Source organism: Haemorhous mexicanus, chromosome 28 (assembly GCF_027477595.1).
Source record: "Haemorhous mexicanus isolate bHaeMex1 chromosome 28, bHaeMex1.pri, whole genome shotgun sequence".
In the NCBI taxonomy this organism is placed as follows: Eukaryota; Metazoa; Chordata; class Aves; order Passeriformes; family Fringillidae; genus Haemorhous; species Haemorhous mexicanus.
The window spans coordinates 5,076,194-5,103,963 of NC_082368.1; the positions used below are offsets into that span (position 1 = coordinate 5,076,194).

General features: G+C 47.5%; 1 protein-coding gene across 4 annotated transcripts in view; it reads left to right on the forward strand.

Moving 5' to 3' along the window:
• KANSL1 (KAT8 regulatory NSL complex subunit 1) overlaps positions 1-27,770 on the forward strand; it is an 81,022-nt gene that overhangs the window by 33,111 nt on the left and 20,141 nt on the right. For all 4 annotated transcript variants that reach the window (XM_059869339.1, XM_059869338.1, XM_059869341.1 and 1 more), the window contains exon 3: positions 24,016-24,157. In XM_059869339.1, coding sequence (XP_059725322.1) covers positions 24,016-24,157 — 142 coding nt within the window. The remainder of the gene's footprint in view (positions 1-24,015; positions 24,158-27,770) is intronic.

Below are 27,770 nucleotides of genomic sequence, written 5' to 3' on the forward strand. Positions count from 1 at the left end.
GTTTGCAGAACTCTTCACAGATCCCAGTGGGTTGAGAAGGAGGGCACAGCCTGTTTGCAGCTCTCTTCAGAGATCCAGTGGGTCGAGAAGGAGGGCTCAGCCTGTTTGCAGCTCTCTTCAGAGATCCAGTGGGTTGAGGAGGACTCTCAGCCTGTTTGCAGCTCTCTTCAGAGATCCAGTGGGATGAGAAGAGGACTCTCAGCCTGTTTGCAGCTCTCTTCAGGGATCTAGTGGGATGAGAAGAGGACTCTCAGCCTGTTTGCAGCTCTCTTCAGGGATCCAGTGGGATGAGAAGAGGACTCTCAGCCTGTTTGCAGCTCTCTTCAGGGATCCAGTGGGATGAGAAGGAGGGCTCAGCCTGTTTGCAGCTCTCTTCAGAGATCCAGTGGGTTGAGAAGGAGGGCTCAGCCTGTTTGCAGCTCTCTTCAGGGATCCAGTGGGATGAGAAGGAGGGCTCTCAGCCTGTGTGCAGCTCTCTTCAGGGATCCAGTGGGTTGAGAAGGAGGACTCTCATCCTGTTTCCAGCACTCTTCAGAGGTCCCCACAGGTTGAGAACCTCTTTTCTATCCTTTGTGTGAACCTTTTGTAGTTTTACCAAGCATTAAGGTCTGGATGATGTTGTAATACTTCAAACTATTCTCATTTGCTGCCTTTCCTCATGGATTACTTGACTGAAAGTTGCTCCAGTTCAGTTTTTTTGGCTCTTGTGCTGCTTTTAGATATGTGAATGTGACATGCTTTCTTCTGCTTGTAAATAAAATAACTAATTTGAAAAAAAGGCCTAGTATTCATGTCTCTAGAAAAGCCCAACTCCTAGAAAGTGGTGACTGCAGGGTGAGTAATGCTCCATTCACTCCCACTCCCTCTTCCCCCAAAAGAACAGGAAAACCCTCCTGAACACATCTTTGATAAAAAAATCCTCCTGATGAGATTGATATCTTGAGTTTTTGAGAGACTGAGGAGATTTGGGGTAACGATGGAAGCTCTGCTTCTTGGATGAGATATTTCAATGCCACCAATCAAAACATCTTCTAAAAATATCCTATCTTCAAGAAGAATCCAGTATTAAAGAACATGCTGTTGGTTGCAAAGGGTCCAAATTAAAGAAACAGACCAATATTCCTCTCTCTTTTCTCCTTTTCCAACTCCTTACAGAATTGCTGGATATTTATTGCAGACTTCACACAGCATGAAAATAAAATTAGAATATGAGATGCTCCAAACTGTGGCACTTGAAATGCAGTGGGGTTTGCTCAGAAGGTAGAAAGTGGCCTGATTGCTCTGCAGATACTTTTATTCTGTCTCCTGCCTTATGTCTTGGCATGAAACAAACATTATCTAGTCCTTGTGAAAAGTCCTGGAGTAGAGTGTGTGTCTTGGCTGAACCTGATTGAAAAGGCTGAGGAAAATCTCTCCAAGAAAAATAAATTTCTGGTGGAGCAGCCAACAGAGTGTGTGACATGAATCACTTCTGGAGGGATGGGAGTGGTACAGAAAGGTGGTTTTGATTTGGCTCTGGGAAATCTGGATGAAATGGGGGGATAAAGACCATTTTTATGTGTCCTTACTGACACAATTAAGATACAACCATCTCTTTATAGCCTAAAATAATTCAGTTCTTGGTGTTTTCTCACCACTTCTTGTTCCCATGGCTTCTCTTTCCACCTTGTACCCTGAACTTTCTGATCTTCTCTAGATCTTGCAGAAGAGCTTCTCCCTTTTCTCCTGCTCTGTGGTCCATGGAGTTGGGATCTCAGGGCAGTGTTTTCTTTCATCCTAGAGGGAGTTTGATGCATTGGTTTCAATTTAACTTTCTTGGGTGAATTCTCAGCTGTTTTGGGGCAGAGCAGAGGGCCTCATCCCCAAGGTCCCAGCAGTGACACGAGCCCCACAGAGCTGCTGGGGTGGGGTTCCTGGGGTGCCCCAGCTCTGGGGTTCTGGGTTTGCAGAGCTGCCTCCCAGGGCTGTTTGATGTAGGGAGGGAGAGGAGCTGAAGAGCCACCCTTGGGTGTCAAGGACACGGTTCCCCAGCTGCTGCCTGTCCTCTCCCCAGCCCGTGGGGGTTGGGGTTGGCTTTCCCAGCCTGTCTGTGCTTTCCCAGCCTGTCTGTGGTTGCCTCCTCTCCCTGTCCAGCCCCTTGCTCCTGCAGGTGAGGCAGGAGCTCCCCTGTTTGCACTCACAACAGGGAGGAGCCCTGTGGCAGTGGCAAACCTGCCACGTCTGCTTGATACAGACCCGCATTGTCCTTGACAAGGAAAGAGCCTTCCAGTAACTCACCTTGCCAGCAAGAAATAGGATTTCTTTTTTAATTTTTATTATGAAGAGCAGCTGAGTTGCTTGGAATCAGTGTGGTGTTTAGTGACACCCAAGGAGGAGGTACTTTAGTGAATAGAAAATGCTGCTTAATTGCTCAAGACAGCAGATTGTTCTTTCACGTTATGGAATTCTGTGTGAACCCAGCAATGTGGCTCTGAACTCATTATTTTGATTTCTTGCTCTCTGCCTTGACATAGTAGAAAGTATCTCTCCCTTGCAGAATGAAAAGCTGAATCTTTCTGTTCCAAATGAGATTAAATTAATACTGAGTTCTGGGGAGCTCTTTTACAAAGAATCAGCAGCATTCTGCTCTTCTGCAGGGTTGTGTTAATCATCAAACCGAAGTTGAAGGACTGTGGCCACATAAAGCTGTGTAACAGCCCAGCAAAAAGCTGGAAAATGCTGAAGGGATATCTCAGGTATCTCTGGGAAGAGAAGCAGGCTGCAGGAATCCTGAGTCACAGAAAGAAGTGTAATTGACTGTATGTCTCCCAAACAGCAGCTGAATCTGACTGTTCCAAAATAAAAATGGTTTTGTTTTCTCTTTCACATGTGACGTACAGTCCTTTTTTTAGCTGCTTGTGTTTTTTAAGCTATAGGGAATTGTGAATGACTTGTGTGAATTTATAGTGAGTTTTGAAAGGCTTGAAAACATTTTTGGAGTGTGTGTGTGTGTATGTACACGCTCTGTGCATGGTATACAATCAACATTTTAAAGAAGCCTCTGTGTTTAATTAGATCCCAGCAGTTTGAGGCCCTTGCTCTCATCTCTGTAGTTCCAGGTATGGTTAAGTTTGTTGGCTGCAAGGAGGAAATCTGCAGTCTCTTTTTCAATGCAATCTCAATATAATTTTATTAAAGCAGGTTTTAGGCCAAGCAGGAGGTGAGGTGTAGGTCACTAGGTAAGAGTGAGTGTGTTTTGAGAGTTTGAATATGAAATCTTAATGCATGAGACAAGTTTCTCATGGTACAAGCACAGCAGCAAAAATACCACCTGCTTTATTTCATGGAATCACAGAAGGGTTTGGGTGGGAAGGGACCTCAGAGCCCACCCAGTGCCACCTGCCATGGCAGGGACACCTCCCACTGTCCCAGGCTGCTCCAAGCCCTGCCCAGCCTGGCCTTGGGCACTGCCAGGGATCCAGGGGCAGCCCCAGCTGCTCTGGGCACCTGTGCCAGGGCCTGCCCACCCTGCCAGGGGGGAATTTCATAACCTGCCCAAACCCAACCTTGCTCTTCCTCTACATGTCAGTAATTCTGTTGCACAGAGGATTTAGGCTGCAGCACATGACTCTGTTCCTGAAACCACTTCTGTGTGCTTTGGAAGAAAACATACAAGCTAAGGAGGAGGATCTGCTCTTTGTGCTAGAGTTCATTCATGTTGCTTAGAGCTTGTTCTAAAGTTTGAAACACGAGCTTGAACATCTCTTCTAGAATTTGTGTCTTTATGTGGATAGCAGGATGCAAAATATTTAAACATGGTGCAATTCCTGTATCTTGGTGCCTTGTTTCTGGCTTCTGCACCACTGGTGTTTTATCTCAGTTTTCTGACTTGCTGTGGCAAGAGCAGAGAGCTGTTAGATAAGGAGCTTTTAAAGATGTGACTTGTCAGTAAGAAAACAGCCTGTAAGCCTTGCTTAGTCAGCCTTAAGATGAAATTAAGTGGTTGCAAATTAATTGGTTCTTAATAAATTAAACTGAATATAGTTTACAGTTTGTCCAGGACTTTGTTTATAAGGTCCAGTAGACTTCTCAGAGCTTTTATTTTTGTTTTAAGTTCTGTTTTTATATCAAAGGACATAAATCATGGGTTCTTTGTTCCTTATGAAGGTCAACCTCAGGATCCTCCTGTATCAGTCTGAACTGGTGTCTCTGGGGAGGAAAGTTTTGCCCAAAACCAGTAGCTGCTGCTTTTTAGCTCACATCAGCCTTCCTCTCCCCTTTTTTCTTCCAAACTGGAGACTGTGAAGGCACCTGCTGCTACACTTCTAAATGGAGGAGGATATATTGTGCATGTTCTGTGTCTCAAGCTGCAGTTGTAACAGCATTGCCTGTTGCCCCAGATCTTCAAGGATGAGGCTTTCAGAGGCTCTTAGCAGGAATAGTTGGCATAGTTTGCATGCAAAGATGATTCTTTAAAGTAAAATAAGTATAAATTATCCTTGACCAAAGCCCAAGTGGGTTTTGCAGCATTTTGTTTTTTTCTTTAGGGAAATAAGGGGAAAGTGCTGCTCTGGGAGGTAAGACTTTATCTATGGAATGTGCTTAAACATCCTCTTGTAGCTCTTCCCTGGTGAACACAGAGCATCTGTGCTGTCTGTAAAACTGTTTGCGTTGAGCTGAGGGAGAGCTGGGATCAAAAAGAGCCCTGGTGGTGCTCTGAGGTTCACTGGGTCACTGTGGCCACCTCTGCTGCACTCCCTGAGCTCTTCCAGCCCTAACAGGTGTCTCCCTGAAAATATGTGCCAGTGTTTGCTGTCTGCTGGGGGAGAACAGTGTTCCTTTGTTGCTGTTTGGAGAGAGGAGGGAAGCCAGCCAAGTTCAGTGCTGCTTCATGGCAGAACATATCTCAGTGCTTTGAAGTTGTGTGCTTTTTAAAATAAGAGCATCTAGACTGCAGCTCTGCAGTTCTTTCTTGCATTCACTGAAATGTGCTCCAGTTAGAGACATGTTCTTCTGCTAAGATTTCTTCTGTTAAAATTCTGTGCATTTTTAATCCTCTTTCTGTTACTGCTCTGATGTTTGGGAGAGGGCTACTAGTTCTCTATCCTTTTGGGGGACACACAACAAATCCAAAATTTCTGCTAGTCACTCATCTTCTTGGTCTCAAATGCCACCTCTTTCACATACCTGGGCTCTAACTTTGGACATCCCTTTGTTTCCTAGGAGATAAAAGCAAAGACCTTGATGCAAGAAATGTTGCCTGTCAAAATAATAAAACACTGGCAAAGGTTTTATTTCCTGGAGAGTGTTCAGCTGAACTTGATGGTTTCCCCATTCCTTTTGTGGGAATCTCTGGATCTAGGTGCAGTTGGAAGTTGAAAAAGATCAGGGTGTCCTGAGTGGGGGAATTTGGGAGGAGGGTGACAGTGGCAGTTGAGTGGTTTTGTGAAGTTTTTAGTTGCAGGTCCTGGGAGATAGAATTCTCAGAACATGGTCTCCCTTTATAGCAGTTGAGTTTCCACAGGGGGAAGATTTGTACCTGTGTGTCCTGTTAAATCTCTCATTTTCACAGGGAGCTTCACTGTGGGGCTGGGAGAGGGGTACATGGTGTGCTAGGCTGCTGGAGCTGGCAGTGAACTGAATTAACAACCTCCTCCCTGAGAGCCAGAGCTCCTGAGAGTTGCCAGCACAGATTAAACCCCATTCACTCGATGTTGGGATTCTCCTCTCTTCCATGCAGCAGGAACTGAGCACGTGATGGGGATGCTGCCATTGGGAGGATGATTTCCTATGACTGAAAGTGCTTCTGATCATTCCTGAAATAAATTGCTTTTCTTTCTGCTCTTGCCTTGCCAAATACCCTAAAGCTGTATGTTCACCTTTCCCCAGCTGCTCTGGGAGCTCTTGGGTAGAGCCAGTCCCCTGCTTCTGTTCCAGTTTCTCTGAAAGCAGAGAAAGAAAGCTTAATGGGTAGTTTTTAATTTCCTTATTAGACAGTTCAGAATCCACATGGGAGAGAGACTCTGTGATATCTGCATTCTTACTGCATGGGGAAGATTTTACTTCCCAGCTCTTTCCCTCTTAAACACCAAAGAGTTTGTAGTGAAGCTGTTTTATAGAGAACCATGCTTAAATGGTACCATGAGCACTTGGATGTGTCTCTTGCAGGTGAGAATGTATAAAAGCTGTTACAGTCTTCACTAGTGCACACCTTCCTGGGAAAATCAGTGTTAATACATCTCTCAGCAACCCTTGCAGCTGGGGTTTGTGGCCTCAGCAACTATTTCTTTTTTGCTGTGATTGTAAATACTTGAGCATCTTTTTATTCTCACGAGGCCAAGGATGGCTCCTGTTGGTCCAGAGTAAGGGCTTGAATCACAAACTTGGGGTTCAAACATGCACAACACTTGTGGTGAGATCAGTGGGAGTCTGGTTGCAGCCTGGCAGCTGCCCTGCTGCATTTTGCCCTGCTGCTGCTTTGGGGTGGGTGAGAGCCACCCCAGGGGTGCCCAGATGCTGCCCAGAGCACCCAGAGCAGCAGCCCCACATCCCAAGGTTTGGGAATCACAGCAACAAGGACAAGATTCACAGCTCCAGCCAGGCTGGTTTTCATTAGGAGTAAAGAAAAATGTGAAGCCCTCGGAATTTTGTCAAGGCTTTTGATATGTGAGTACTCAGTGTTCTGCAAGAGGAAAATAAACTTTGATTAAAGACTAAACTCTGTTCCAGAAACTGCCAGCACAATACAGAGAGGCTTGTTCAGATAGGAGGAGTGAGACCTGAGCTGGGTGTTTGGTTGAAGCCACTTGCTGTGGCTTTCCATGAGACTGCCATGCTTTTTTGTGGAAACTTGGAAGCTTATTTGATTGCTTCTTGCCTGAATCTCGTTTTGGAACTTACTACACATAAATATTTATATAAATGTTCAATGTTTATATATAATACTTTGGTTGAACCTTTTAGATCTTTTCTTTCACTAAAGTTTCTCATTGAAGGGGTTTGGTGTCTCACTGTGAAGGTCAGAAAAATTTTATGGGCCTTAAAGTTGAGAGTTTTTAAGCTCTGTGGGTATCCCATGGCAAAAGTGAGGCTGCTTTTTTTTTTTTTTTTTCCTTGTTTTGAGGATAATCTTCTGCCATTTAGGAATGGTTTTTGATATTATTTGCCTTTAGGAACTTGGCTGTGTGGATTTCTGTCCCATGTCTCCAAAAAGCAGACATTTGTGGAGCTGTGTACTGACAAGCAGGAAGACAAAATCGGAGTGATCTGCTCTGGAAAGAATCCAAGTGTTTTAATTTGTGTGTATGTAATTCTAGTATCTCTCCTAGAGCCAAGTCTGCCCTTCTTAGACTTGATGATAATGATTAGCACACAGAGTGTTTTAATCTTGAAAGCACTGCACAAACATGAACTAACCCAGCAGTTAAGCCTTAAACTTTCTTCTAGGTGACATTTCCTCAGAGACACTATATAGTATATATATAATAATTAATAATTATATATGTATAAAACAATTTTCTATATACAAACTAACATACATGATATAAATCCCTCTTGTCTGATACAGAAATAAATAGCTGCTGGTTCCTCTGGCTGGTGGAGGAAGACTGAAATCCCTTTTGTGTGTGAATCACCTGATGTGCTCAGCAGCCCCGTGACCACTCCAGCCCAGCTCTGCTCCATCCTCCTGGAGAGAGGCTTCAGATTTCCAGGGAGCTCAGAGCTGATGTCATTGCTGTGAAATGAGGCAGCAGTGAGCTTCCACTCCCTCTGCTTGGGAACTGGATCCCAAAGCTTTTCTGGCATGATTCCATGTTCCAGAAACCACTGTCCTGCCATTGCTGCCATACTGCTGGTAATTACTTAATCTAGTCAGGCAAAGGGCAGAATCAGGTGAGCTGAATAGCTGAAGGAAACACAGTTATAGAATAAAAAAATCCCAGACTGGTTTGGGTAGGCAGGGGCCTCAAAGCTCATCCAGTGCCACCCCCTGCCATGGCAGGGACACCTCCCTCTGTTCCAGGCTGCTCCAAGCCCTGTCCAGCCTGGCCTTGAACACTGCCAGGGATCCAGGGGCAGCCACAGCTTTTTCCTTTTTCTTCTCTTAATTTTATTTTTTTAATTATTATTTTTGTTTTAAAATATTTTAAATTTCAATTACTCTGCAGATACTTCTGTCAGGACCTGCAGAGGCCCTCTGCTGTTTTTGGGGAATTGAGCAGCTTGGAGCTGCTGTCATTCCCAGGGCAGGAGGACACATCACAGGGTGTCAAAGTCCTTGAGAACCATTCCTGGCTCCCTCAGATGGTGGTGCAGCTTTAAAAACCTTTATCTTTGTGCTTTTGCTGAGGGTTATTGTTGCTTCCCTTAGTTCCCTTAGCAGAAGAGGTGGCTTTTTTCTTTGGTGTCTTGGCAGATTTCCTCTTAAGTCTTATTTTAGTGAGCTGAAAGAGGAAGAGAGGGCACAGGGTGCTTTTTGAAGCCATATTCACTGAGGATTTATTCCCACCAGCATTGTAAAGTCTGGAATAGTTACTCTGGAATTCTTTGCTGTTTTGAAGCAATTAGTTTCTTGGTTTCTTAGTTGTGAAGTAGGAGATGTTGTCCTGTAAAAGAAGAATATATCCAGGAGAAGCATTGAAACACAAGAAGAAGGGTCACAGGTTTTATTCACTGCCCCAGGATTTATCCACTTTGTCTTGAGACAGGTTTCACAGGAGCTTGTGAGGGCATGGAAAGATGAAACAAACATGGTCAGCTCTCTTCATCATGGAATAGTGGGTGATGGAACAGCATTTCTGCATGGTGGATTTTAACAATTATTAAACCCTCCTCCCCCATTCCCTCACTTTTGTCCCTCTTTCTGTAGCTTTGTGAAGTGCATGGAGAGCAGATGCAGAGATGCTCCACTGCTGCAGTTAGATAATGTTTCTGCCCACGTTTTCTGTAAGAACAGCTGAGGATGGGTGCAGCCTGTCCTGCCCTGTGAGATCAACAGAGGCCTAATTTTTCTTTAAAAAAAAAAAAAAAAAGCTCAGTTATTACTAAATACATCTTGAAAGGCTTTGGGTTTTGTCAGCAGTGTGAGCAGCAGAAAGGGAGGGAGGCAGATGCTGGTGATGGGTTGCTCTGTGGGTGCTTGAGGGAAAACTGAGCACTGATTTTACAGGTCTGGCTGTGTCACCTCTGTCACACTGTGTCTCTTTTTCCATTAGCTGCAGGACAGTCTGAGTAATCAGATTCCCTAGTGAATGGGGCTGGACACTTTCCTTGTTTGCTCTTGTCTCAGTGTGTGATTCAGAGTTTTGACTGGGATGTTGGGAGGGTGACTCGCCTGGAGCTGTGGTGAAGAACTGGGATTGCTTGTGAGGAGTAGCTGCAAGAAGAGGTGCTTGTTCTGAGTCTGTTCCACCTCCCTGTTTTCTAATTATGTGTTTGAATGTCTCCCTGCCCAGCTCACCTGTACTAAATCAGACACCCACAGGTTACATGACCCTTATCTCTGTCTCCTCTGATAAAGGTCTTTAAGTGATGTTTCCATTATGATTTTTAGCAAATACATGCTGGAGAATTGCTTTTAAGGACCTAGCTGTGTTTGAACTCAGTTTTATTTCAAGTGTAGGCCAGCCCAGGTATTTTAGGATGCCCTGTGCAGGTGACTGTAGGACTGTAACCCTGACCTGCTTGAAGCTCTCCTGGTAACAAATGTGATGCTGTGCTATAAATAACTAGTGACTTTCCAAACATAATTAGTTTCTTTATTGTCCTCTGAATAATGTGTGAAGCAGGTGTGAGCTCCACATCCCCTTCCAGCAGGATTTCCAGTTTGGAGGGGCAGGTGCACCTTCTGGCTGTGCCTGAGCATCTCTTACTTGAAAGGTGTTTAGGTCCAAAGCCTCCTTCCTGCCAGGTGTGCCTGCAGAGCTGAGCTCTGACACTGGTTGTCACAATGGGGCTGATTCCATGGAGTGATCCACACCTTGGCTCTTTCAGCCACGTCAGAATGAGCAGGGCTGAGTGTTTGAGTGCTGTAAGTACTTGCTGGATGCTGGTGGTTGGGACACTTTGCTGGGACTGCAAATGTTTTGTGCTTAAATTCTCCTGAACAAGCACATGGGGTGTGTGGACAGCGTGTCTTGATCTTCCAGCTGCTGGCCTGGAAGGAGCAGGACAAGACTGACATGGATGGAGTGGTGCAGGGCATTGGGCAGAGGGACAGAAACACTGCTGGGAGAAGACAAAATGATCCTGAGAGACCTGGCAGGGAAAGAAAGAAAGCAAGCTCAGAGAACTGGGGTCAAGAATACTTGTTTTTGCCTTGGATCATAAGGCCAGATAGATCATTTATGTGAGAAGACATCACTGTGGAGGCTGATTTAGCTGAGTAAAGGCTTGCTTGCTTGCTTGAGCTGGAATGGATTTTCAAAACCATTCTTTTCCTGCTTAGGTTGATCTTGTAGGCATCAGTTCTTGTTTCCTGCCTTGCCTGTTGGGTTGGGAAGCCATGGAGCAAACACAGATTCTTGTGGGTGTGATCCTGAAGCCTCTTGCCATCTGAACAGAGCCTGAATTTGAACTGGAGATATGATGGCTTTTTAAATCTGTTCTCATTTACTTAAAACTTCACATAAAATTTTGTGGCTTGTTGATGGATCATATACCACCCCTCCCTTCTTTTTTAAAGAAGGCTTCTTAGTGGTGTAATCCACCAGTGCTTTTCCTCAGTGATCCAAACCCATTTTTCTCTCCATCTTTTAAAAAACCATAAATTCCAATACTATAATTCTGCCCTATATTCTTTCGTGTCAGCTGCATACAGTCAGAAGTGTTAAGTGTGTTTTCATGCTCTCCTTTGCTGTCAGTATCAGTGAACCATGTTGCTGTCAGTGATGTGTCTCACTACTTTTTGTTCCTTCAATCAAGGTTTATTTAGATTTTTGTTTTGCAGAAACTACTCGAAATGCCTCCTGTTCCTGGTCTGTCCTTTCAGTTGCTCATCATCTGGGACGTGGTTTGTGTGCTCTGTGGGTGAGAACCATGCTGATGGCTTGGTCAAGAACCTGTCGAGTACCAAAGATTTTTTCAAAGAGAGTTATCTTTAAGCATTTAAACACATTTTATGTTACATATGTGGAGTTTTAGATGTGGAGAAACTGTGTGTACAGAATGTACTGAATGTGTACAGAAAATACTGAAGGGTGTTGCAGTTCTGACACGTCTGGTTCTGCCATGAGAGGGGTTTATTGTGGCTGCCCCATCCCTGGCAGTGCCCAAGGCCAGGTTGGACACTGGGGCTTGGAGCAGCCTGGGACAGTGGGAGGTGTCCCTGCCCATGGCAGGGGTGGTTCTGGATGGGATTTGAGGTCTCTTCCAACCCAAACCATTCTGGGATTCATGTCTGCAGATGAGATGAAGTCTGAGGCCTCCCTTTTCCTGGTGGATCACTAAATGTTCTGGTGCAATAATTTCCTTTAACACACACCCAGGTGATGGTTTTCTTGTAAAGTTTGTACAAAGGTTGTGTTGATGCTAGTGGGAGCTTTGCTGACATTGAAGCTGGTGTGCCCTAAATTCATGCTGTCCTTTAGACCCTAATTACCAGTGCACTTTGGCTCCATTCCCAGGAATGACCTGAATTTGAGGTGCTGGAAGGTGAACAGCATCTGCTGCTTGGAGATGTGATTTCCACGTATGGGGGACCTTGTCCAAAATAAAGTGGACTTCTATTTGTGTATCACCTCTTGTAAAGTTTGGAGCATGGAGCTGTTTAATCCAAGTGGGATTTCATTGAAGAATTCCTTGGCTGCTTCTCTCTTGGCTCAGATGGTCTTGCCCCCTTCTTCCTGCTCGTCTCCTTTCGCTGTGCCATCTGTCTGTCATCTGCTTTTTCATTTCTCTGACCTATTTATGAAATATGTTTGCACAACCCCTTTTGCAATGGCTGCAGAGCAGTGTTGGAATTGTGACCAGACCTATTTCCTGTTCCCCTTTGTTCAGTTTGTCAGCTCCAACCCTTTGGGATCAGTGGTTGTCTCTGGTCTTGTCCTAAATGACACCTCAGTGGTTTCAAACCGGGGCTGTACAGAGAATTTTCTGGTCGTGGCAAGGCAGGACACAGCACAAACCTCAGTGGTTGGGATTTGTCTGAGTCCTGGCAGGAGGTGGAGTCGGGTTTGGGTTGCAGCTCTTGCTTGTCAGAGTTCAACTCTCACAAAGAGGAACTTTATTTCCGAGGCTTTGGACAGAGGTTTCATTGTCCCAGAACTGCTGGGCATGAAGGGGAGCATTGAGGCCCTGTCACCCATCCAGGTTCTGCCTCCACACCTGTCGAGGGCAGCAGCAGCCTCAGCTCCTGCCCTGTGGTTCTCTCCTTTCTCATGTGCAAGGATTAAGGCTCGGATTTGCTGCAGCTGGTCTCAAACTCAGCCCAGGAGCAAGCTCTGGAAGCAGTGGGATGGCTGTTGGCACACATGGGATGAGACCCAGCGTGGGTGGGCCAGCTTTTGGAGAATCCTGGAGTGGTTTGGGCTGGGAGGACCTTAAAGATCACCCCCTGCAGTGGCAGGGACACTCTCCACCAGACCAGGTTGCTCCTGTCCAGCCTCATTGTTTGGCCCAGAATGGAATGTTCCATAGGCAGAGGTGGCTCTGAAGGGATGGCAGTGTTCTGAAAACCTCCTCAGTTTCCCTGGTGCCTCTGGGTAGAGGCTTTCTCAGCAGATACATCTAGGAAATTTTGCCACTTCCTTCTGAAGTGTTTGTCCAGTCTCGACTGCTGCAAAATCAGAGCTTTGGGGGAAGGGTGGATTTTAAAAACAAAACAGCAAAAAGGCAAAATAACCCTTGATGCAGGCTTCTGTAGATCAGGTCATGTTTTCTTTTGTAGGTCAGACATGATGATAAATATATTCAGGATTACTAAAGGGGAGAAATAGCTGTAGCTTTTTGAGTTTTGTTTGTGGTGGTTGGTTTTTTTTGGTGGGTGTTTTTTTGTTTTTGTTTTTTTTTTTTTTGAGACATTGAAGAAAGAAAATGGAGCACAAGGGGACAAAAAGAATTGCTGAACACAGCGTGTCCTTTCCCCAGCTTTAGGGAATAGCCAGAGTCTCTGGGAAGAACCTGAGCTGCAGAGAGAGAAGGAAGAAGCATTCAGGAGGGTGTAACAGTTGTAACATGGGAACAGCTGCTCAGTCTTGCTCCCCAAATTCACATTGAAGATGCCTCATGTAGCTGAACTAATAAAAAGCCCAAACAACAGAGTTACTACATGAGTGGATTGTTAACCTGCAGCTGACCCCTTGCTTTTAATCTCAGTAAATGAAATGAAGGCCATGTAATCACTCCTAAATTTGTGTGTGTATCTGTGACACTTATTTTACTCCAGTGGGGGGGAGGGCAGCTATAGGATCAGAGATGCCACCAGGTGAAAACCCTCCCTTTGTTCTGCTTTTCTTCACCACCTCCCCTGTGCCTGATCAGGGAGTGTGGGCCTGATCAGAGGGAACCTTTTTGGCTAGTGTTTAATTAATTAAAAGAGAGAAGGCAGTAAATTGATGGTTACAGCAGAATGTCTTCTGTGATGCTAAAACCATTCCACTCTAGAGTGATCTTGTGCCTGGGACAATAAATACCCCACAGATAACAGAGCCTCTTGACCATGAGCCAGAGCTCCTCTGGCCATTTAATAGATGGGAAAAAGATGTCAAGTACCATGGCCAGGATCAAACAGCAAATCTGTGATGGAGCACGCAATTAGCAGAGTGGGACTGGGGGCCAGCTCTGAGCCTTTGAAACTGTAAGACTTTATTCTTCCCCCCTGCTCTGCCCTGTTGCAGAAGATGGATGAGAGCCCTCAGTCAGGATTCCACCTTGGCAGTGTCCTATTCCCTAAGGGAAGGTCTTCCTTTGTGATGTAGGAAATAAGAAATAGATTCCCTCCACGGGTATGCAAACATGGACTCTGCTGTCAGCTTCTTGCTTTTCTTCCTGTTTGTTCTTAGCTTTTCTCCCAGGTCAGGTGTGGATTTCCTCCTTGGAGCCTACCTGGAGTTAACCCTTAACTCTGCTCTCAGTGCTAGTTCTGTGTTCTCTCTTGTGGGCCAGTGCCTTTTGGCTCTGTAGGAGAAATGCATGTACACATGTGACTTTATGAATCTGGACTCTCCAGAGTTCATCATGCTTGTGTAAACTCTTCTGCAAGGAGTCCTTGAGGACGTGGCACTGGTGGGGCTGTCCTCGTCCTGGGGGGCTCCCTCAGGGTCTTGTGCAGCAAACAGGATGTGTGATTTGGATGGGTCCTGTCCAAATCCCAGCATTCAGTTTGTGAGCATCGGCCACCCCAGCTCTGCAGACTCATCCAGATCCTGCTTCCTTCCCCCTCCAACGCTCCTGTGCTCTCAGGGTTTGAATTACTCCCTGCTCTTTTTCAGCAGAGTCAATAGGGTATCTGTAAGTTTAAACATTAAGGCCTTTGTCAGCCCACAGCGAGTAGCAGAGGCCTCCTGTGGCTACAGCTATGTTTGGGGGAGGCCCTTGTTTCACAGGGCACTGAGATGTGTTGAAGGATGGTTTGGCAGCATGGGAGCAGAGCAGGGCACAGGTGGAGCTCTGGCAGGAGCTGAGCTCCCCCTGTCCTCCCCCAGCCACTTGAGAGCTCAGTCCTTGTCCCAAAGGCAGGGTGGATGGGAGGATGGGATCCACAGCACTCAGCTGCAGCCCTCAGAGGAGTTGCCAAGTGGCTCCTTTTTGTCTCCATCACTTCCTAGTAAATCACCCAGCTCCAGCCTCGAGCGTGTGTGCCTCTTCTGCCGTGTGCTGGGTGAAACACTCCTCCTCTCTACTGCCCACAAACTGCTGGGCTTTCAAATTGTTTCTGGCAAACACGTTCAGAACGTAGTTTGGGCTGAAATAGTGGCTCTTAAACTGTGCTCTCTGGGACCATGCAGAGGGATTTGCAGATTTTATTAAATGAGATTCATTAAATGATGGAAAACTTGATAAAGGAGCCAGGAATGCCCGAGAAATTCACGGGTGTTGACAGACAGCCATTGGTGCCAAAGCTGTGATGAGGAGCAGAGGGAAGTGACACCACGTGCTGGTGGTTGAATGCAGATGAGATGGGAAGCTCCCTGAAAACCCTTCATTAGTGGCCAGAGTTGCTCTTCTGGAAGATTCTTCAACCTGGTCAGAGCTCAGCCCTTTCTTAGAAAGCAGAGATGCTCTTTTGTGTCTCCCATTTGATGTTTGAATTCAGTGTTTCTTCAGTCCTTTGTGTGCCAGAGCATCGCTGATAAAAGGGGTTTCACGTGGCTGAACAATGCAGATTGTTCCTTTCTTCTCATGGAAATACAACTGGTGTTTCACAGCCTTATTTTGGCCATCTCCAGCCACCCCCAGGACAGCTCTGCCCAGAGCTCCTTTCTCCTGTGCCCCCAGTTTACCTACCCCAAACCAGCAGCTCCCCCTGCATCCCCAGGGATCAGTCTCAGATTTGATCCAGAGCCATGAAACCTTTCTGCATCTTTGCAGTGGAACACAATTGCTAAGTCCATCGTTCATACCTTCTGATGTGCTGCCTCTGGTGCTGCCTGCCCACAGTTGGGTGGCTGGGAGCAGCTGCCCTTCTCCCTGCCAGTGCCATCCCCATGCTCCATGGCCCCTTTCCACCCTTTCTCTGGCTCCAGGCAAAACCCAGCATAGCGTGACTCACATCAGTCTCCTGCTCTCCCTCTCTCCCTTTCCATTTCTCTCTGGATTTTTTCCATGCTCTGTACTATACAGCAGTCCTTCAGCCAGGATTATATTATCCCATTTCTTAGATAAAGGGCTTGGAGGCCAGAAATGTGTTATTTCTGTGTTAGCTGGAATGACTCTTTGGGTTGAGAGAGGAAACTTTCCTTGGGTTGATGCCAGAAATAGCACGGCTGCCCCTTCCCTTGACTAAATGACCTTCAGATTTAATATTGATGTGTAGCTTTATTCTTGCTCTGATTTAGACTAAAGAGGTGATCTTTGCTGGGAACTGTGTTGGGAGAGGCCTGGGTAGGGACTTGTGCTAAGAGGGGCTGCAGGGGAGCAGAGCACAGCACCACAGAGAATATCTGCATCAGTGGCTGTTCTCTTTCCCTAAAAGACATGGTGTTCCTGTTGCTTTGAACAGGGATGACCTCCCCATGCTTCAAGCCAAAAAAGAAAAGGAAATCTCATTTTTCCTGTGACTCTGAAGCTACTGGGATTGAAGGCTTGGAAATCAGGGCAAACCCCTGAGTGAGTGGGCCTGAGCTGGGGTTGTACTCGTGGAACTTGCTCCCAGTGCTCTCCCAAAGGCTGGGAAGCAGATTGTGCTGCCCTGGAAGGCAGAGATCCTTGGGACTGCACCTGCTGGGTGAATTCATACCTCTTTTGCAGTTCTACATTGATGTTTCTGTGCTGCTTTGTCCCCTAAAATCCAGTATATATTCTCCCTTACTCCAAGCCCAGCCCATTTCAGTCATGTTTGGCCCTGCTGAGAACTTCTGCTCCTGGAGATCTTCCCTGGATTCTACCTGGTTTGTCCTGGTGTCATTACATGGTTCAAACAAATATATTTTTTCAAATCATAAAATGGTTTGGGTTGAAAGGAAGCTTAAAGCTTATCCAGTCCCACCCCCCTGCCATGGGCAGGGACACCTCCCACTAGACCAGGTTGCTCCAAGCCCCAGGCCTTGAACATTTCCAGAGATGGGGAGTCAAAAATTGTCTGGACTTCTTGACTGATGCCTTTGTGTGAGCTTAAAATCCTCCTTGCTCGAATGTACTGTGAGGAAAATTGGAAAAAAAAACTTTTTAGGAGACTTTTGTGAGGAGGGTTTAGATCTTTTGTGTTCCAGGTACAGAGCAGAGTGTAATTTTGTGGTCTCAGAGCTGCGTTCAGGAACACAATGTCGGAATTCTGCATTTGGAGACGTGTTTGCAGAGCTCTCTCCTCTTCCTCCCAGGACATGAAAGAGCAGATAAGGAGGGTGAGGTCATCCCAGCAGTGCAGAAATTTCCCAGGCCTCGAGCTGAGCCTATTTCAGTGTAATCACTTATCCTGAAGTTTCATTTTGATCTTGGGCTGCAGAACCTGTGGAGTTAAACAAAAGCCCCCCTGGTCCCCATGAGCCATGACAAAACACCCTTTGACCTCAGGTCTTAACGGCTGCATAATGAGAAGGGAAGAGACTGAAGCTGCTTTTTCATGCCTGGAGAGATGGGAGTATCCAGTGCTGCTCACTCCTCTGTCAGTGTTTACTGGGTGCACTGGGTGGGGGCTGAGAGGAAGACTCTATCTCCTGTGAGATAAACCAAGAGGAAAATGAAAGCAGGTTTTATTTGTTTCATCCTGGAGTGACAGTGATCAGAAGTGGCTGAGTTGAAAACAAGTTTCTGCATCCTGTGTCAGTGTGCAGTGAGCTCTGTTGTTGGGAAGTTTGGTAAATACTGAAGGAATAGTCAATTCTCCTCTTGCAAGGAAGAGTTCTTTGCTTTGAGATTAACTCCTCTTTTTTCTTGGATATCTCATTGTGAGATTGTTTTTCTGGTGCTGCCCAAGTGGGGAAGCTGCAGGACACTGAGGCAGGTGTAGTGACACTTGTTCAGATTGAGTTGAGAGCAGCAGAGTCAGGAAACACCTCTTGGTGCCATTCACCTTATGGCATGAGCTGGAAGGTTTTAACATCCTGGAGAAACATTCCATAAATTCTGCCTTCAGTAACTCTCCTGAACAATGAAAACAGGTCCCAGATAAGTCCTGTTCTGACACAGGGTTGTGTTGGTGCTGCTCACCAAAGCTCAGGGCTGCCATCCTCACCCTGGCTGTAACTTCACGTAGTTTCTGTATTATGGAATATTGATTTACTGTGGAGCATAAAAATGTGCCGTGCTCAGCAGAAGGGCCTCTCCAATTGTTATGCTCCAGGAACACTGCTGCTCAGGAATGTGAAATAAATTTTCCCTTTTAACAATGGATCCTGATTTGCATAGTCTCTATTCTTGTTCCCCAGGGACTGTGGCACTAATGGGCTGCAGAGAGCTCTCCCCCACTTGGACACCAAACTCCTCTATTTGCTGCATACAAAGGGCTTTGCTGTGGAACAAGTGTAATAACTTCTCAAACAGTTTACTCTGTGCCGTAATTGTCTCCTCTCTGTTGTGCTCAGTTTTGTTTGAAGAGCTTAGAACACTGAGCACCCCCTTCCTTCTCTTCTTTGATGTTTTAATGGCATTATTCTCAGGGAAGCTTGTTTTCCAGCAATCCAGAAAGTCACATCGTCCCATGCTGCCAGGTGAGGTGATCTCATGGTGCTGAAGGGAGACCAGGAGCTGGGAAGTGCCTGCTTTGCTCTGCTGGGGCTTTGCTTTGGCAGCAAGCTGAGCTTGAGGATAGAAGTGCAATATTCAAGATAATGGCTTGTGGTTGTTGCTGGTTGTGCTCATGATGTGTTAGTGAGGATGTCAAACCTCTGACATTGCTTGTGTATCCTCTTAGTGAACAGGAGTCAGTGGCCTTCAGCTCCTGAATTTGCCAGAAGAAAGTTATAAATCTCTTGGTGAGATCCCACCTTTAATGTGAAGAGGAGAAAAAAACAAAGAGCACAATTCCCATTGGCTTTGTGCTTCTACCACTTTGTGCTTTCTTGTAGAAGAATTTTAACTCCTGGTGAAAAGTCTGGGTCTGAGAAAGGTAATGATTTTCCTGTGCAACCCAGATCTACTGGGAAGCTGCTATAAGCAAAATTAGAATATTGATAAAGCAAAATTATAATATTGATATCCTTTTCAGCAAAAAGAAGGATATGCTCCTGGAAGATGTTTGTTGTAAGCTTGAGCAATTGTATTTTTTAGGCATTTTGAGGGAAAAGTGGGCATTCTTGGTTCATAGTTTGTACTGCTGAGAATGGAATCTTAACCAGAGCTTTAAGGGAAAAATTCCCAAAGAACTGAACGCAGTTGGAGCAAACTTTGGTGCCTTGTGTAGTGTCACCTTCTCATTCCTGGATTTAGCTGCAAGGGACTAAGAAACTGCCATAATTTCTGGAGTAGTGGTGATCAGACAGAGTCTGCACACAAACAGTTCAAGCTGCTCTGCCTGCCTGCCTCTGTGCCCATGAGCGTGTGGAGAACTATACTGAAAAATGAGCCCAATAAATTCCCTTAAAACTTGGTATTTTTCAGCTGACTGCTCTGCTGAGCCTCTGGAGAGTTGATTTTCCTGGTGTAACAGGCAGCTTGTGGTGACCACCCTTCTGACCCACCCTCCTGTCCTGCACCTTGCTCCCCCACCTTCCCCTTCTCTCCTCACACCTTTGTCCGTGGCTGCTAAGCAGGGTTCAGACGTGGCCCAAAGTACTTGCATTGGCATAGCTGGAAGAATAAAATCCTGATTTTTGGCTATTGTCACAGAACAATTGTTGCTGCTGAGGGCTCAAGAGCAGCTAGAGCTGGGAATGGCTGTTTTACAGCCAGCTGAATAAAGGCTTGAGGCAGTGCTTAAATGTCATGGTGTAAAGATCTGGGGCACTTGGATTTGAAACAGCGCAGAAGAACTTCTGAGACAGTTCTGTCAATTCCAGGCCTTGGTGGGAGCTCCTGCCTGTTCTCTCCAGGTTTGCTGTTTGCACAGGGGTTGTGGACAGGCTGGGGAAGGCCAGCACAGCCAGGAGTGACTCAGTGTCCCCGTGAGTCACCCTGGTGCTCCGGGCAGGATGGGATGTTGTGTCACCAGCCTCGTGTAGCACCTGGGGCTGTGGAGTTCCACCTCCACAGAGTCCTACAGTCCTTTCAGGGAGAAAAGCCCTCAGAGACCATCTGGTCCAGCCTTGGGCTGTGCTCTGGAGCTGCTCTGCTCGGGACCTTAACTCCATTCCCGACCTGAGCGTGGCTGGGGAGCGAGGGCTGGTGGCACAGTTTGTGCAGGTGGTGGCTCACAGCCAGCAGTGCTGTCTGAGCTGCAAACAGGAGGGAAATCAAAAGTGATTTTTAGTTTGCTGCTGAGAAACTGGGCACTTCTGTCTTGGGGCAGGAGCTTGGCTTAGCCCTGCTCATGCTTTAGGATTTGTGCTCCCAAGTTTTCCCTGAGCAGTGGGGGCTTTTCAGTGGGAATAACTCTTTACTCAGAGCCTCTGGAGGTCCTGGTTTGTGTGAATCTGGGAATGAATGAGCTGAGGGGAGGTTGGAAGGAGATTCAGCAGAGTGCTGAGCACATGCTGGGAATAAAGAGCCCTTCAAAGCTGATGGTTCTGTCCAGGGGTGGGGGCGGGTGTTCAGCTGAACAAATTGTTCACTTTGGCTTCTTTGCAGGCAGAAATGTTACGATCAGCTAATGAGATTGTTCTCCAGCCTTGTGGGGTTTTCTCTTCCTCCCTCAGAGTCATCATGAGAGTGGGTTTGGCAGAGCTTTAACTCTTGCTCCACGCACTGCTCTGGTTTTGCATTGATCCAAAATAATAATAATAAATAATAATAATAATGATGATGATGATGATATAAAAGCTAGGTGAGCTGAAGAATGAATGTGAAGAATATACAGGGACATGAGCAAAGTGGAAAATAGCAGCTGAATTGGTTGTCTTATTGTCCCATCCTGTACCTTCTGGGCTCTGTCCCAGTGTCATGGTGAGGCTCCTCTGTGGAAAGGGCTGAAGCATTCCCAGCTTGCCTCTGGAAGGTGAGGGAGGCTGAGCTGGGTGTCCCTGGGGGAAAGTCTCAAAGCCCAGAGCTTTGAATCACTCTCACGTGATTTCTTCTGTCCAAAGCCGTGCAGGAAAGAGGAGAGTAAATACAGCACGGCCTCTGCACTGGAAGGTGACTGCATTCCAGGGGACAGCAGAGCCCCTGGGAATACACCAGTACAGAGTGGAGGAGGGGAACCACATGGGAAGTGCCTGGAAAGCTGGAGCTCATTGCCTCATGTTGTGGCATTAATCTGTGAGTGTCTGAGGCTCTGGGAGCTGCCTGGGCTGTGCCACCTCCTGGCATCAGTGCCAAAGGCATTCTCTGGTTCCCATGAACCCCTCCCATGGCTGTTCCAGCTCCCAGCCTGCTTGGCTGCCTGCAGAGCTTCTCAGTGTTTTGTGCTGTGTTTCTCTCTCTTCTGGCATCGACTGTTTCTTGCAGCGTGACCTGTTATTCCTCATTGAACATCAAGATGGTTTGGGTTTGCTCAAGTGCTTGGAGTGGCAGAAACAATCTCCCTCCAGACCCCAGTGGCTGTTTCTCATTCATTCTACTGATTCCTAGAAGTGGGTCTGATAATGTAGCTCCCCTCCAGCCTGTAACTTTCTGATCTGAAATCAGTTCTAGCTCCATTTTTCTGTGCTGCTCCATGTCATTACCAGCATGGTTTAGCAGCAGCTGCTGGGCCTGCTCTGCTCACTTTGCAGCTGGGCCTTTAGTAGGGCAGTCTCCTGGTGAAAAATAAGTCTGCTAATCTCTAATTCCCTCCGTTTGTTGGGGCTGTCTCTGTCTGCCTGGTTGGAATTCAGCTGCATGGACTCAGCAGAAAGCAGCATGGACTGGTGGGTGGATGGGCTGACTGAGTGACTTGAAACTGAGGCTGACATTGGATATTGGGTAGAAATCCTTCCCTGAGAGGGTGGGCAGGCCCTGGCACAGGGTTCCCAGAGCAGCTGTGGCTGCCCCTGGAACCCTGGCAGTGTCTGAGGCCAGGTGGGACAGCACTTGGAGCAGCCTGGGACAGTGGAAGGTGTCCCTGCCATGGCAGGGGATGGAACTAAGTGATCCCTGTGCCAGGGTGTAGCCACTCTCACAGGGAGGAATTTCTTCCCAATATCCAATCTAACTATTCTCTCTCTCACTTTGAAGCCATTCCCCCTTGTCCTGTCACTCCATGCCCTTGTGAAAAGTCCCTCTTCATTTTCCTGCTAGACTCTATTCAGATTTAGACAGAAAGGAGAGGGTTTTCCTCTCCCCCAGAGCAAGTGGAGGTTTCAGATCCACAGTGATCCCTCTCTGTGTTTTGCATGGTTGCTCCTTTCCAATGCTAGCCAAGAAAAGAATCATTTCACAAACTGCTTGTAGTAGAGGCACTAAAGCTGAGGAATATCCATGGGTCCTTGTCCCAGAGCTGATCCCCATGAGGGAACATCCATCCCATGATGTTGCTGCCAGCACCTCACAGGGAAGGGTGGGACTGAACTGGGAAAGGCTCAGTTCTAAATATAGAGCCACTACTCTGGGTGCTGTTTTGGAAAGTGTGGCTGAGCCATCATTCTGCTCTTCCCCTCCTCCACTGCTGCCGCAGGGTGTCAGAGGATGAGGTGTACATTACTGTGTTTCTCTTTCTTGGGATATTTTTGGTTCCAATCCAGTGGGTTTTTCTGGGGTAGGATGTGTCCTGATTTTAAGGTGAGGAGCAGGTCTGCTGCTGCTTGTGCTGCCATGTCACTTAAGAAACTAAATGGATTTAAAACTCTTCTTTTCATACTTAATCTCAATTTCTGTGTAATCTGAGCAGGAGAATAGGCTGTATTTATCAGTCCAGTGTTCCAGCAGGCAGAGGTGCTTTGTAGTGTTGGGAGAGGCAAACTTAGGGAATTGGCACTTGGGATGTACTCTCAGCAGCATTTGGTTCTAAAATCTTAGTTCTAAAAATTCCCAGGGCTCTGTGGCTCCCCAGAGAGCAAACTGCTGAAATCTGGCTTTACACAGGGAGATACTGCAGAGGGAAGGACTTGAACCCCTGAAGGTGTTTTGGAGAAGGCTGGGAGGGCAGAAGGCAGTGGATGCTGTTTCCTGTTTGGTGGCCTCACCTCGTGGCACTGCAGGGACAGCCAGAGGTCCATCAGGAATATGGATAATGTGTCTTGTTCTAAATGCAGTTTGAAGAACCAACTCCTCCTTTTCAGGGTATTTCTGTTAGCTGATTTGAAACTTGTAGTAACCCTGGGACTTTTTTGTATTTATTTCATTTTTAGGCAAGTGCATTTGGTAGCAGTTATGCCTAAATCAGGGCAGAGGGCCAAGAGGTGCAGATTTTTTTAAGAACTTGATGATTTGTGCTCCTTCCCATCTTTGCAGCTGGGGCTGCCTCAGTACAAAACCTCATTTACCACGTGCTGCTTCTGCTGTCGTGGCTGGTTTCAGCTCTGAAATGGGTTAATCTCAGCAGAAGACTTTCTGGTTTGATTTTGGAGGAAACATCTGGACATTGCTGTGGCTCCGCTGCCCCACACGCTCTGGCTGGTTCAAAATTCCTGCACAGAAGGAGGGGGGAGATGGGCAAAGGGAATTATTTTGTGATTAATTTCTTAATTGCTAAGCATCCAGATGTGGCAAAGGCTTTGTGCAGCAACATTGGATTTGTCAGCACTTTCTGCTGATGCTTTGTTTCCACACCATGTCGGGGTTTTCTTCTTTTCTGGGAAGCCTTAATGTTTATCCACAAGAATCAGTGTGGTTAGGGTATATTTTCATGATACTGTGGCTTTTAACATGGAGAGTGGAGCAGTGGATTTATCCATTCCTTCCCATCTCTGGGTTCCTGTCTGCCCTGGAGTGCAGCAGTAGGGATTGAGGGTGGTTTGATGACAGTTGATGTTATTTCCTGGCTTCTCTATTTGCTTGGTCCATCCATCAGATGCAGAAATCAGGGTTGCTTTGCTGTTGCCTGCTCTGTCCTTTGCAGCACACCTTTGCAGGGGAGCAGCTTGTGCAAGGTTGGCCCTGTAGGTCCTCTCCAACTTGTAAACCCCAGCAGTGGTGGTTGTGAAACTTGTCACTGAGGTTTAATTGTGGCCGTTCAGGTGGATTTGGGGACTGATGCCAGAGACTTTTTTTGAAGACTTCAGTCACTGGGTGCCAGCAGATGTTGGAATATTGCTCTGCAGAGACACGGCCCTTGCAGCACGTCTGTAACTCCTTGCTAATTATTAGCAGCGGTGAGATGGTATCAGTCCTGCCATCCAGAATGCAGCTTTTGATCTGTCTGTCAGTCCTTGGATTTCTGTGGCCTGTGTAATGAAAATCCCCCTGAGAATGATGCTGTGTGCGTTGCAGGAGGCGGAGGGCAGAGTGGAGGTGGGCAGCAGACCGTGCCGCCATCGTCAGCCGCTGGAACTGGCTCCAGGCCCACGTGTCGGACCTGGAGTACCGCATCCGGCAGCAGACGGACATCTACAAGCAGATCAGAGCCAACAAGGTGAGGGCTGGGGTGGGATGGGGTGGGATGGGGTGGGATGGGGCAGGGATGGAGCGGGATGGGGTGGGATGGGGCAGGGATGGAGCGGGATGGAGCGGGATGGAGTGGGATGGGGTGGGATGGGGTGGGATGGGGTGGGATGGGGCAGGGATGGAGCGGGATGGGGTGGGATGGGGTGGGATGGGGTGGGATGGGGTGGGATGGGGCAGGGCTGGGGTGGGATGGGGCAGGGATGGGGTGGGATGGAGTGGGATGGGGTGGGATGGAGTGGGATGGAGTGGGATGGGGCAGGGATGGGGTGGGATGGGTGGGATGGGGCAGGGATGGAGCGGGATGGGGTGGGATGGGGCAGGGATGGAGCGGGATGGAGTGGGATGGAGTGGGATGGGGTGGGATGGGGTGGGATGGGGCAGGGCTGGGGTGGGATGGGGCAGGGATGGGGTGGGATGGAGTGGGATGGGGTGGGATGGAGTGGGATGGAGTGGGATGGGGCAGGGATGGGGTGGGATGGGTGGGATGGGGCAGGGATGGAGCGGGATGGGGTGGGATGGGGCAGGGATGGGGTGGGATGGGGCAGGGATGGGACAGGAATGGACCTGGATGGGGCAGGATGGAGCAGGAATGGACCTGGATGGGACAGGACAGGATGGAGCAGGAATGGACCTGGATGGGGCAGGATGGGACAGGAATGGACCTGGATGGGACAGGACAGGATGGAGCAGGAATGGACCTGGATGGGGCAGGATGGGACAGGAATGGACCTGGATGGGACAGGACAGGATGGAGCAGGAATGGACCTGGATGGGACAGGACAGGATGGAGCAGGAATGGACCTGGATGGGACAGGACAGGATGGAACAGGAATGGACCTGGATGGGACAGGACAGGATGGAGCAGGAATGGACCTGGATGGGACAGGACAGGGCAGGATGGGGCAGGAATGGATGGGATGGAGTAGGATGGGGCAGGAGTGGAGCAGGATGAGATGGAGCAGGATGGGACAGGAATGGACCTGGATTGGACAGGATGGAGCAGGATGGGACAGGAATGGACCTGGATGGGACAGGATGGAGCAGGATGGGACAGGATGGAGCAGGATGGGACAGGATTGGACAGGAATGGAGCTGGATGGGACAGGACAGGATGGGGCAGGAATGGAGCTGGATGGGACAGGACAGGGCAGGATGGGGCAGGAGTGGAGCAGGATGAGATGGAGCAGGATGGGACAGGAATGGACCTGGATTGGACAGGATGGAGCAGGATGGGACAGGAATGGACCTGGATGGGACAGGATGGAGCAGGATGGGACAGGATGGAGCAGGATGGGACAGGATTGGACAGGAATGGAGCTGGATGGGACAGGACAGGATGGGGCAGGAATGGAGCTGGATGGGACAGGACAGGGCAGGATGGGGCAGGAGTGGAGCAGGATGAGATGGAGCAGGATGGGACAGGAATGGACCTGGATTGGACAGGATGGAGCAGGATGGGACAGGAATGGACCTGGATGGGACAGGATGGAGCAGGATGGGACAGGATGGAGCAGGATGGGACAGGATTGGACAGGAATGGAGCTGGATGGGACAGGACAGGATGGGGCAGGAATGGAGCTGGATGGGACAGGACAGGGCAGGATGGGATGGAGTAGGATGGGGCAGGATGGAGCAGGATGGGGCCTTTGGGCTTCTGCTTTGCCTCCTGATGGCTCTCTCTGACACCGGAGGGTGCAGATGCAAACTCTGATGCTTTTCCCCTCCTGCCTCTCTCCCAAAGCAGATTGCAAAGCTGTGACTAATGGTAATGCAGTTTGGCACGGGCTGAGTGCAATTCCTGTCCCTGGTTCAGTATGATAACGTGAAGGGAGCAGTACCTTGCTTTAGAGTCAGTCTTAGGAGCTGAGCAGAGCTGGTGCTGCTGCACGTGTGATGCTGTTCCCCATCACTCAAACCTTTCTGTTTTTCTTTGATATTTTTTTAAAACCTTCCCATTCTTTCTTTTTGGGAGTAGCTGAAGATAGGGATAAAAATAGCTGAGATTTAGTGGAAAAGGGAGTGGCCTGTGGAGGAAGTTAGTTCAGATGCTATCTGAACAGGCTTAAAATTGAGTCTGTTCCATAAAAAAAGATCATTTTTTGGTGCTGACCTTTCTCTGTGCAAGGTATTTTTTTTAGCATTGCTCTCAGATGGTGGCAGAATGGGGGAGAGCAGAGAAGGGATGAGGAAGGGATTGTTATGGAGACTTGTTCAGGCATGCACATTTAAATGTCAGGCCTTGGAGGAAGGAATGTCTGGAGTTTGTGGCAAGAAGGCTCCTGGTATTGCATCAACTGAGAGATCCTCAGGAATTCAGTCTGGCAAACGCCTTTCCCAACATGTGTGCTGCTCTGGGGGTGGTGGGGAGAGGCTTCCAGGGGGTAGAAAGCAGGGGAGGGAGACTGGACTTTGATGCAGCTGTGCAGAAAAACAGGATTAATTGAGTGAGTGAGGGCTCTAAATGAGTAGGTGGAAGAGCACGGCTTGTGAGCAGAATCCATTACTGAGATTAGGGCAGAAGGCTTCTGGGAAGTGGGCAAATGAATGATTCTTCAGGAAGAATCATCTTCCTTCTGTCTTAAAGCTGAGGGTGCAGCATGGTTTTAAGTACAAGATAGAAAATAGCTGAAGGTTTATATGCTAGAAGTTAAGTAATGGAAGAAACAAGAAAACTCATGTAATGATGTAGAAAGTTCAGGGCTTTCACCAGGTGATGGCAACTTGACAGGCTCATGAAATGGTCTGATAATGGTTACAGGCATCCTCTGTGCTTTTATAAAGCTGCAGCTTCAAGGTCTGAAAGGAGGTTCTGGCCAACAGGATTATCCTCTCTGATTTGTTCAAACCAAAACTCAACTGTGATACCCCAGTACATGAATTTAAGATAAAACATGTTGCTTAAGGTGCAGGGGCATTCAGAACTTGAGTGTTTTGGGTAGTGGCTGTTCTGCCTGAAGAATAAAAAACCCAGAACCACGAGTATCACATATCCCATCTCTGATGGGGCTTGCTGGAGAATATTCTTGCACCCAGCTGTCCTTATCTTGATGTCATTGAGCTCTGGAATGGTTGTAAAACAGATTCTGTTTGCACCAATGAAAAGCTAGAGACCAAACTAAAAGGGCTTGGAACAAGAATAGGAGACTAGAGAAACAACCCTGTGTTTCAGTAACACATGAGCTTGTTGGAATGGATTTGGCTTCAAATTGTACAAGGAAAACAGTTAAAGAATTTGGAAACACCTTGTTTTTTCTATCAATATAACTTAACTTCAGCTTACTGGGCCATAAGGAGGTTAAAATGAAGCTGCTGTAGGAATTCAGAGTTCTACAAGTTCTAAAGTTCAAAGAAATTTGATTTCATTCTTTTTTAGTTTAATTACCTTTGTATGTTAGAGTTTCCATCCCAGTGTACCCTTCAAGAAAGACACAGTGCTGTGTCAGATCAAAGCAAGGGAAGGACGAGGCAGTCAAAAATAACCCTGTGTTTTGAGGGTAAACTGCTGCCTGGGAGTCTGAGCAGGAATTGTGCTCTCAGCACATTCAGATCAGCTCAGTTGGAGCCTGGTGAGAAGTGGAGGA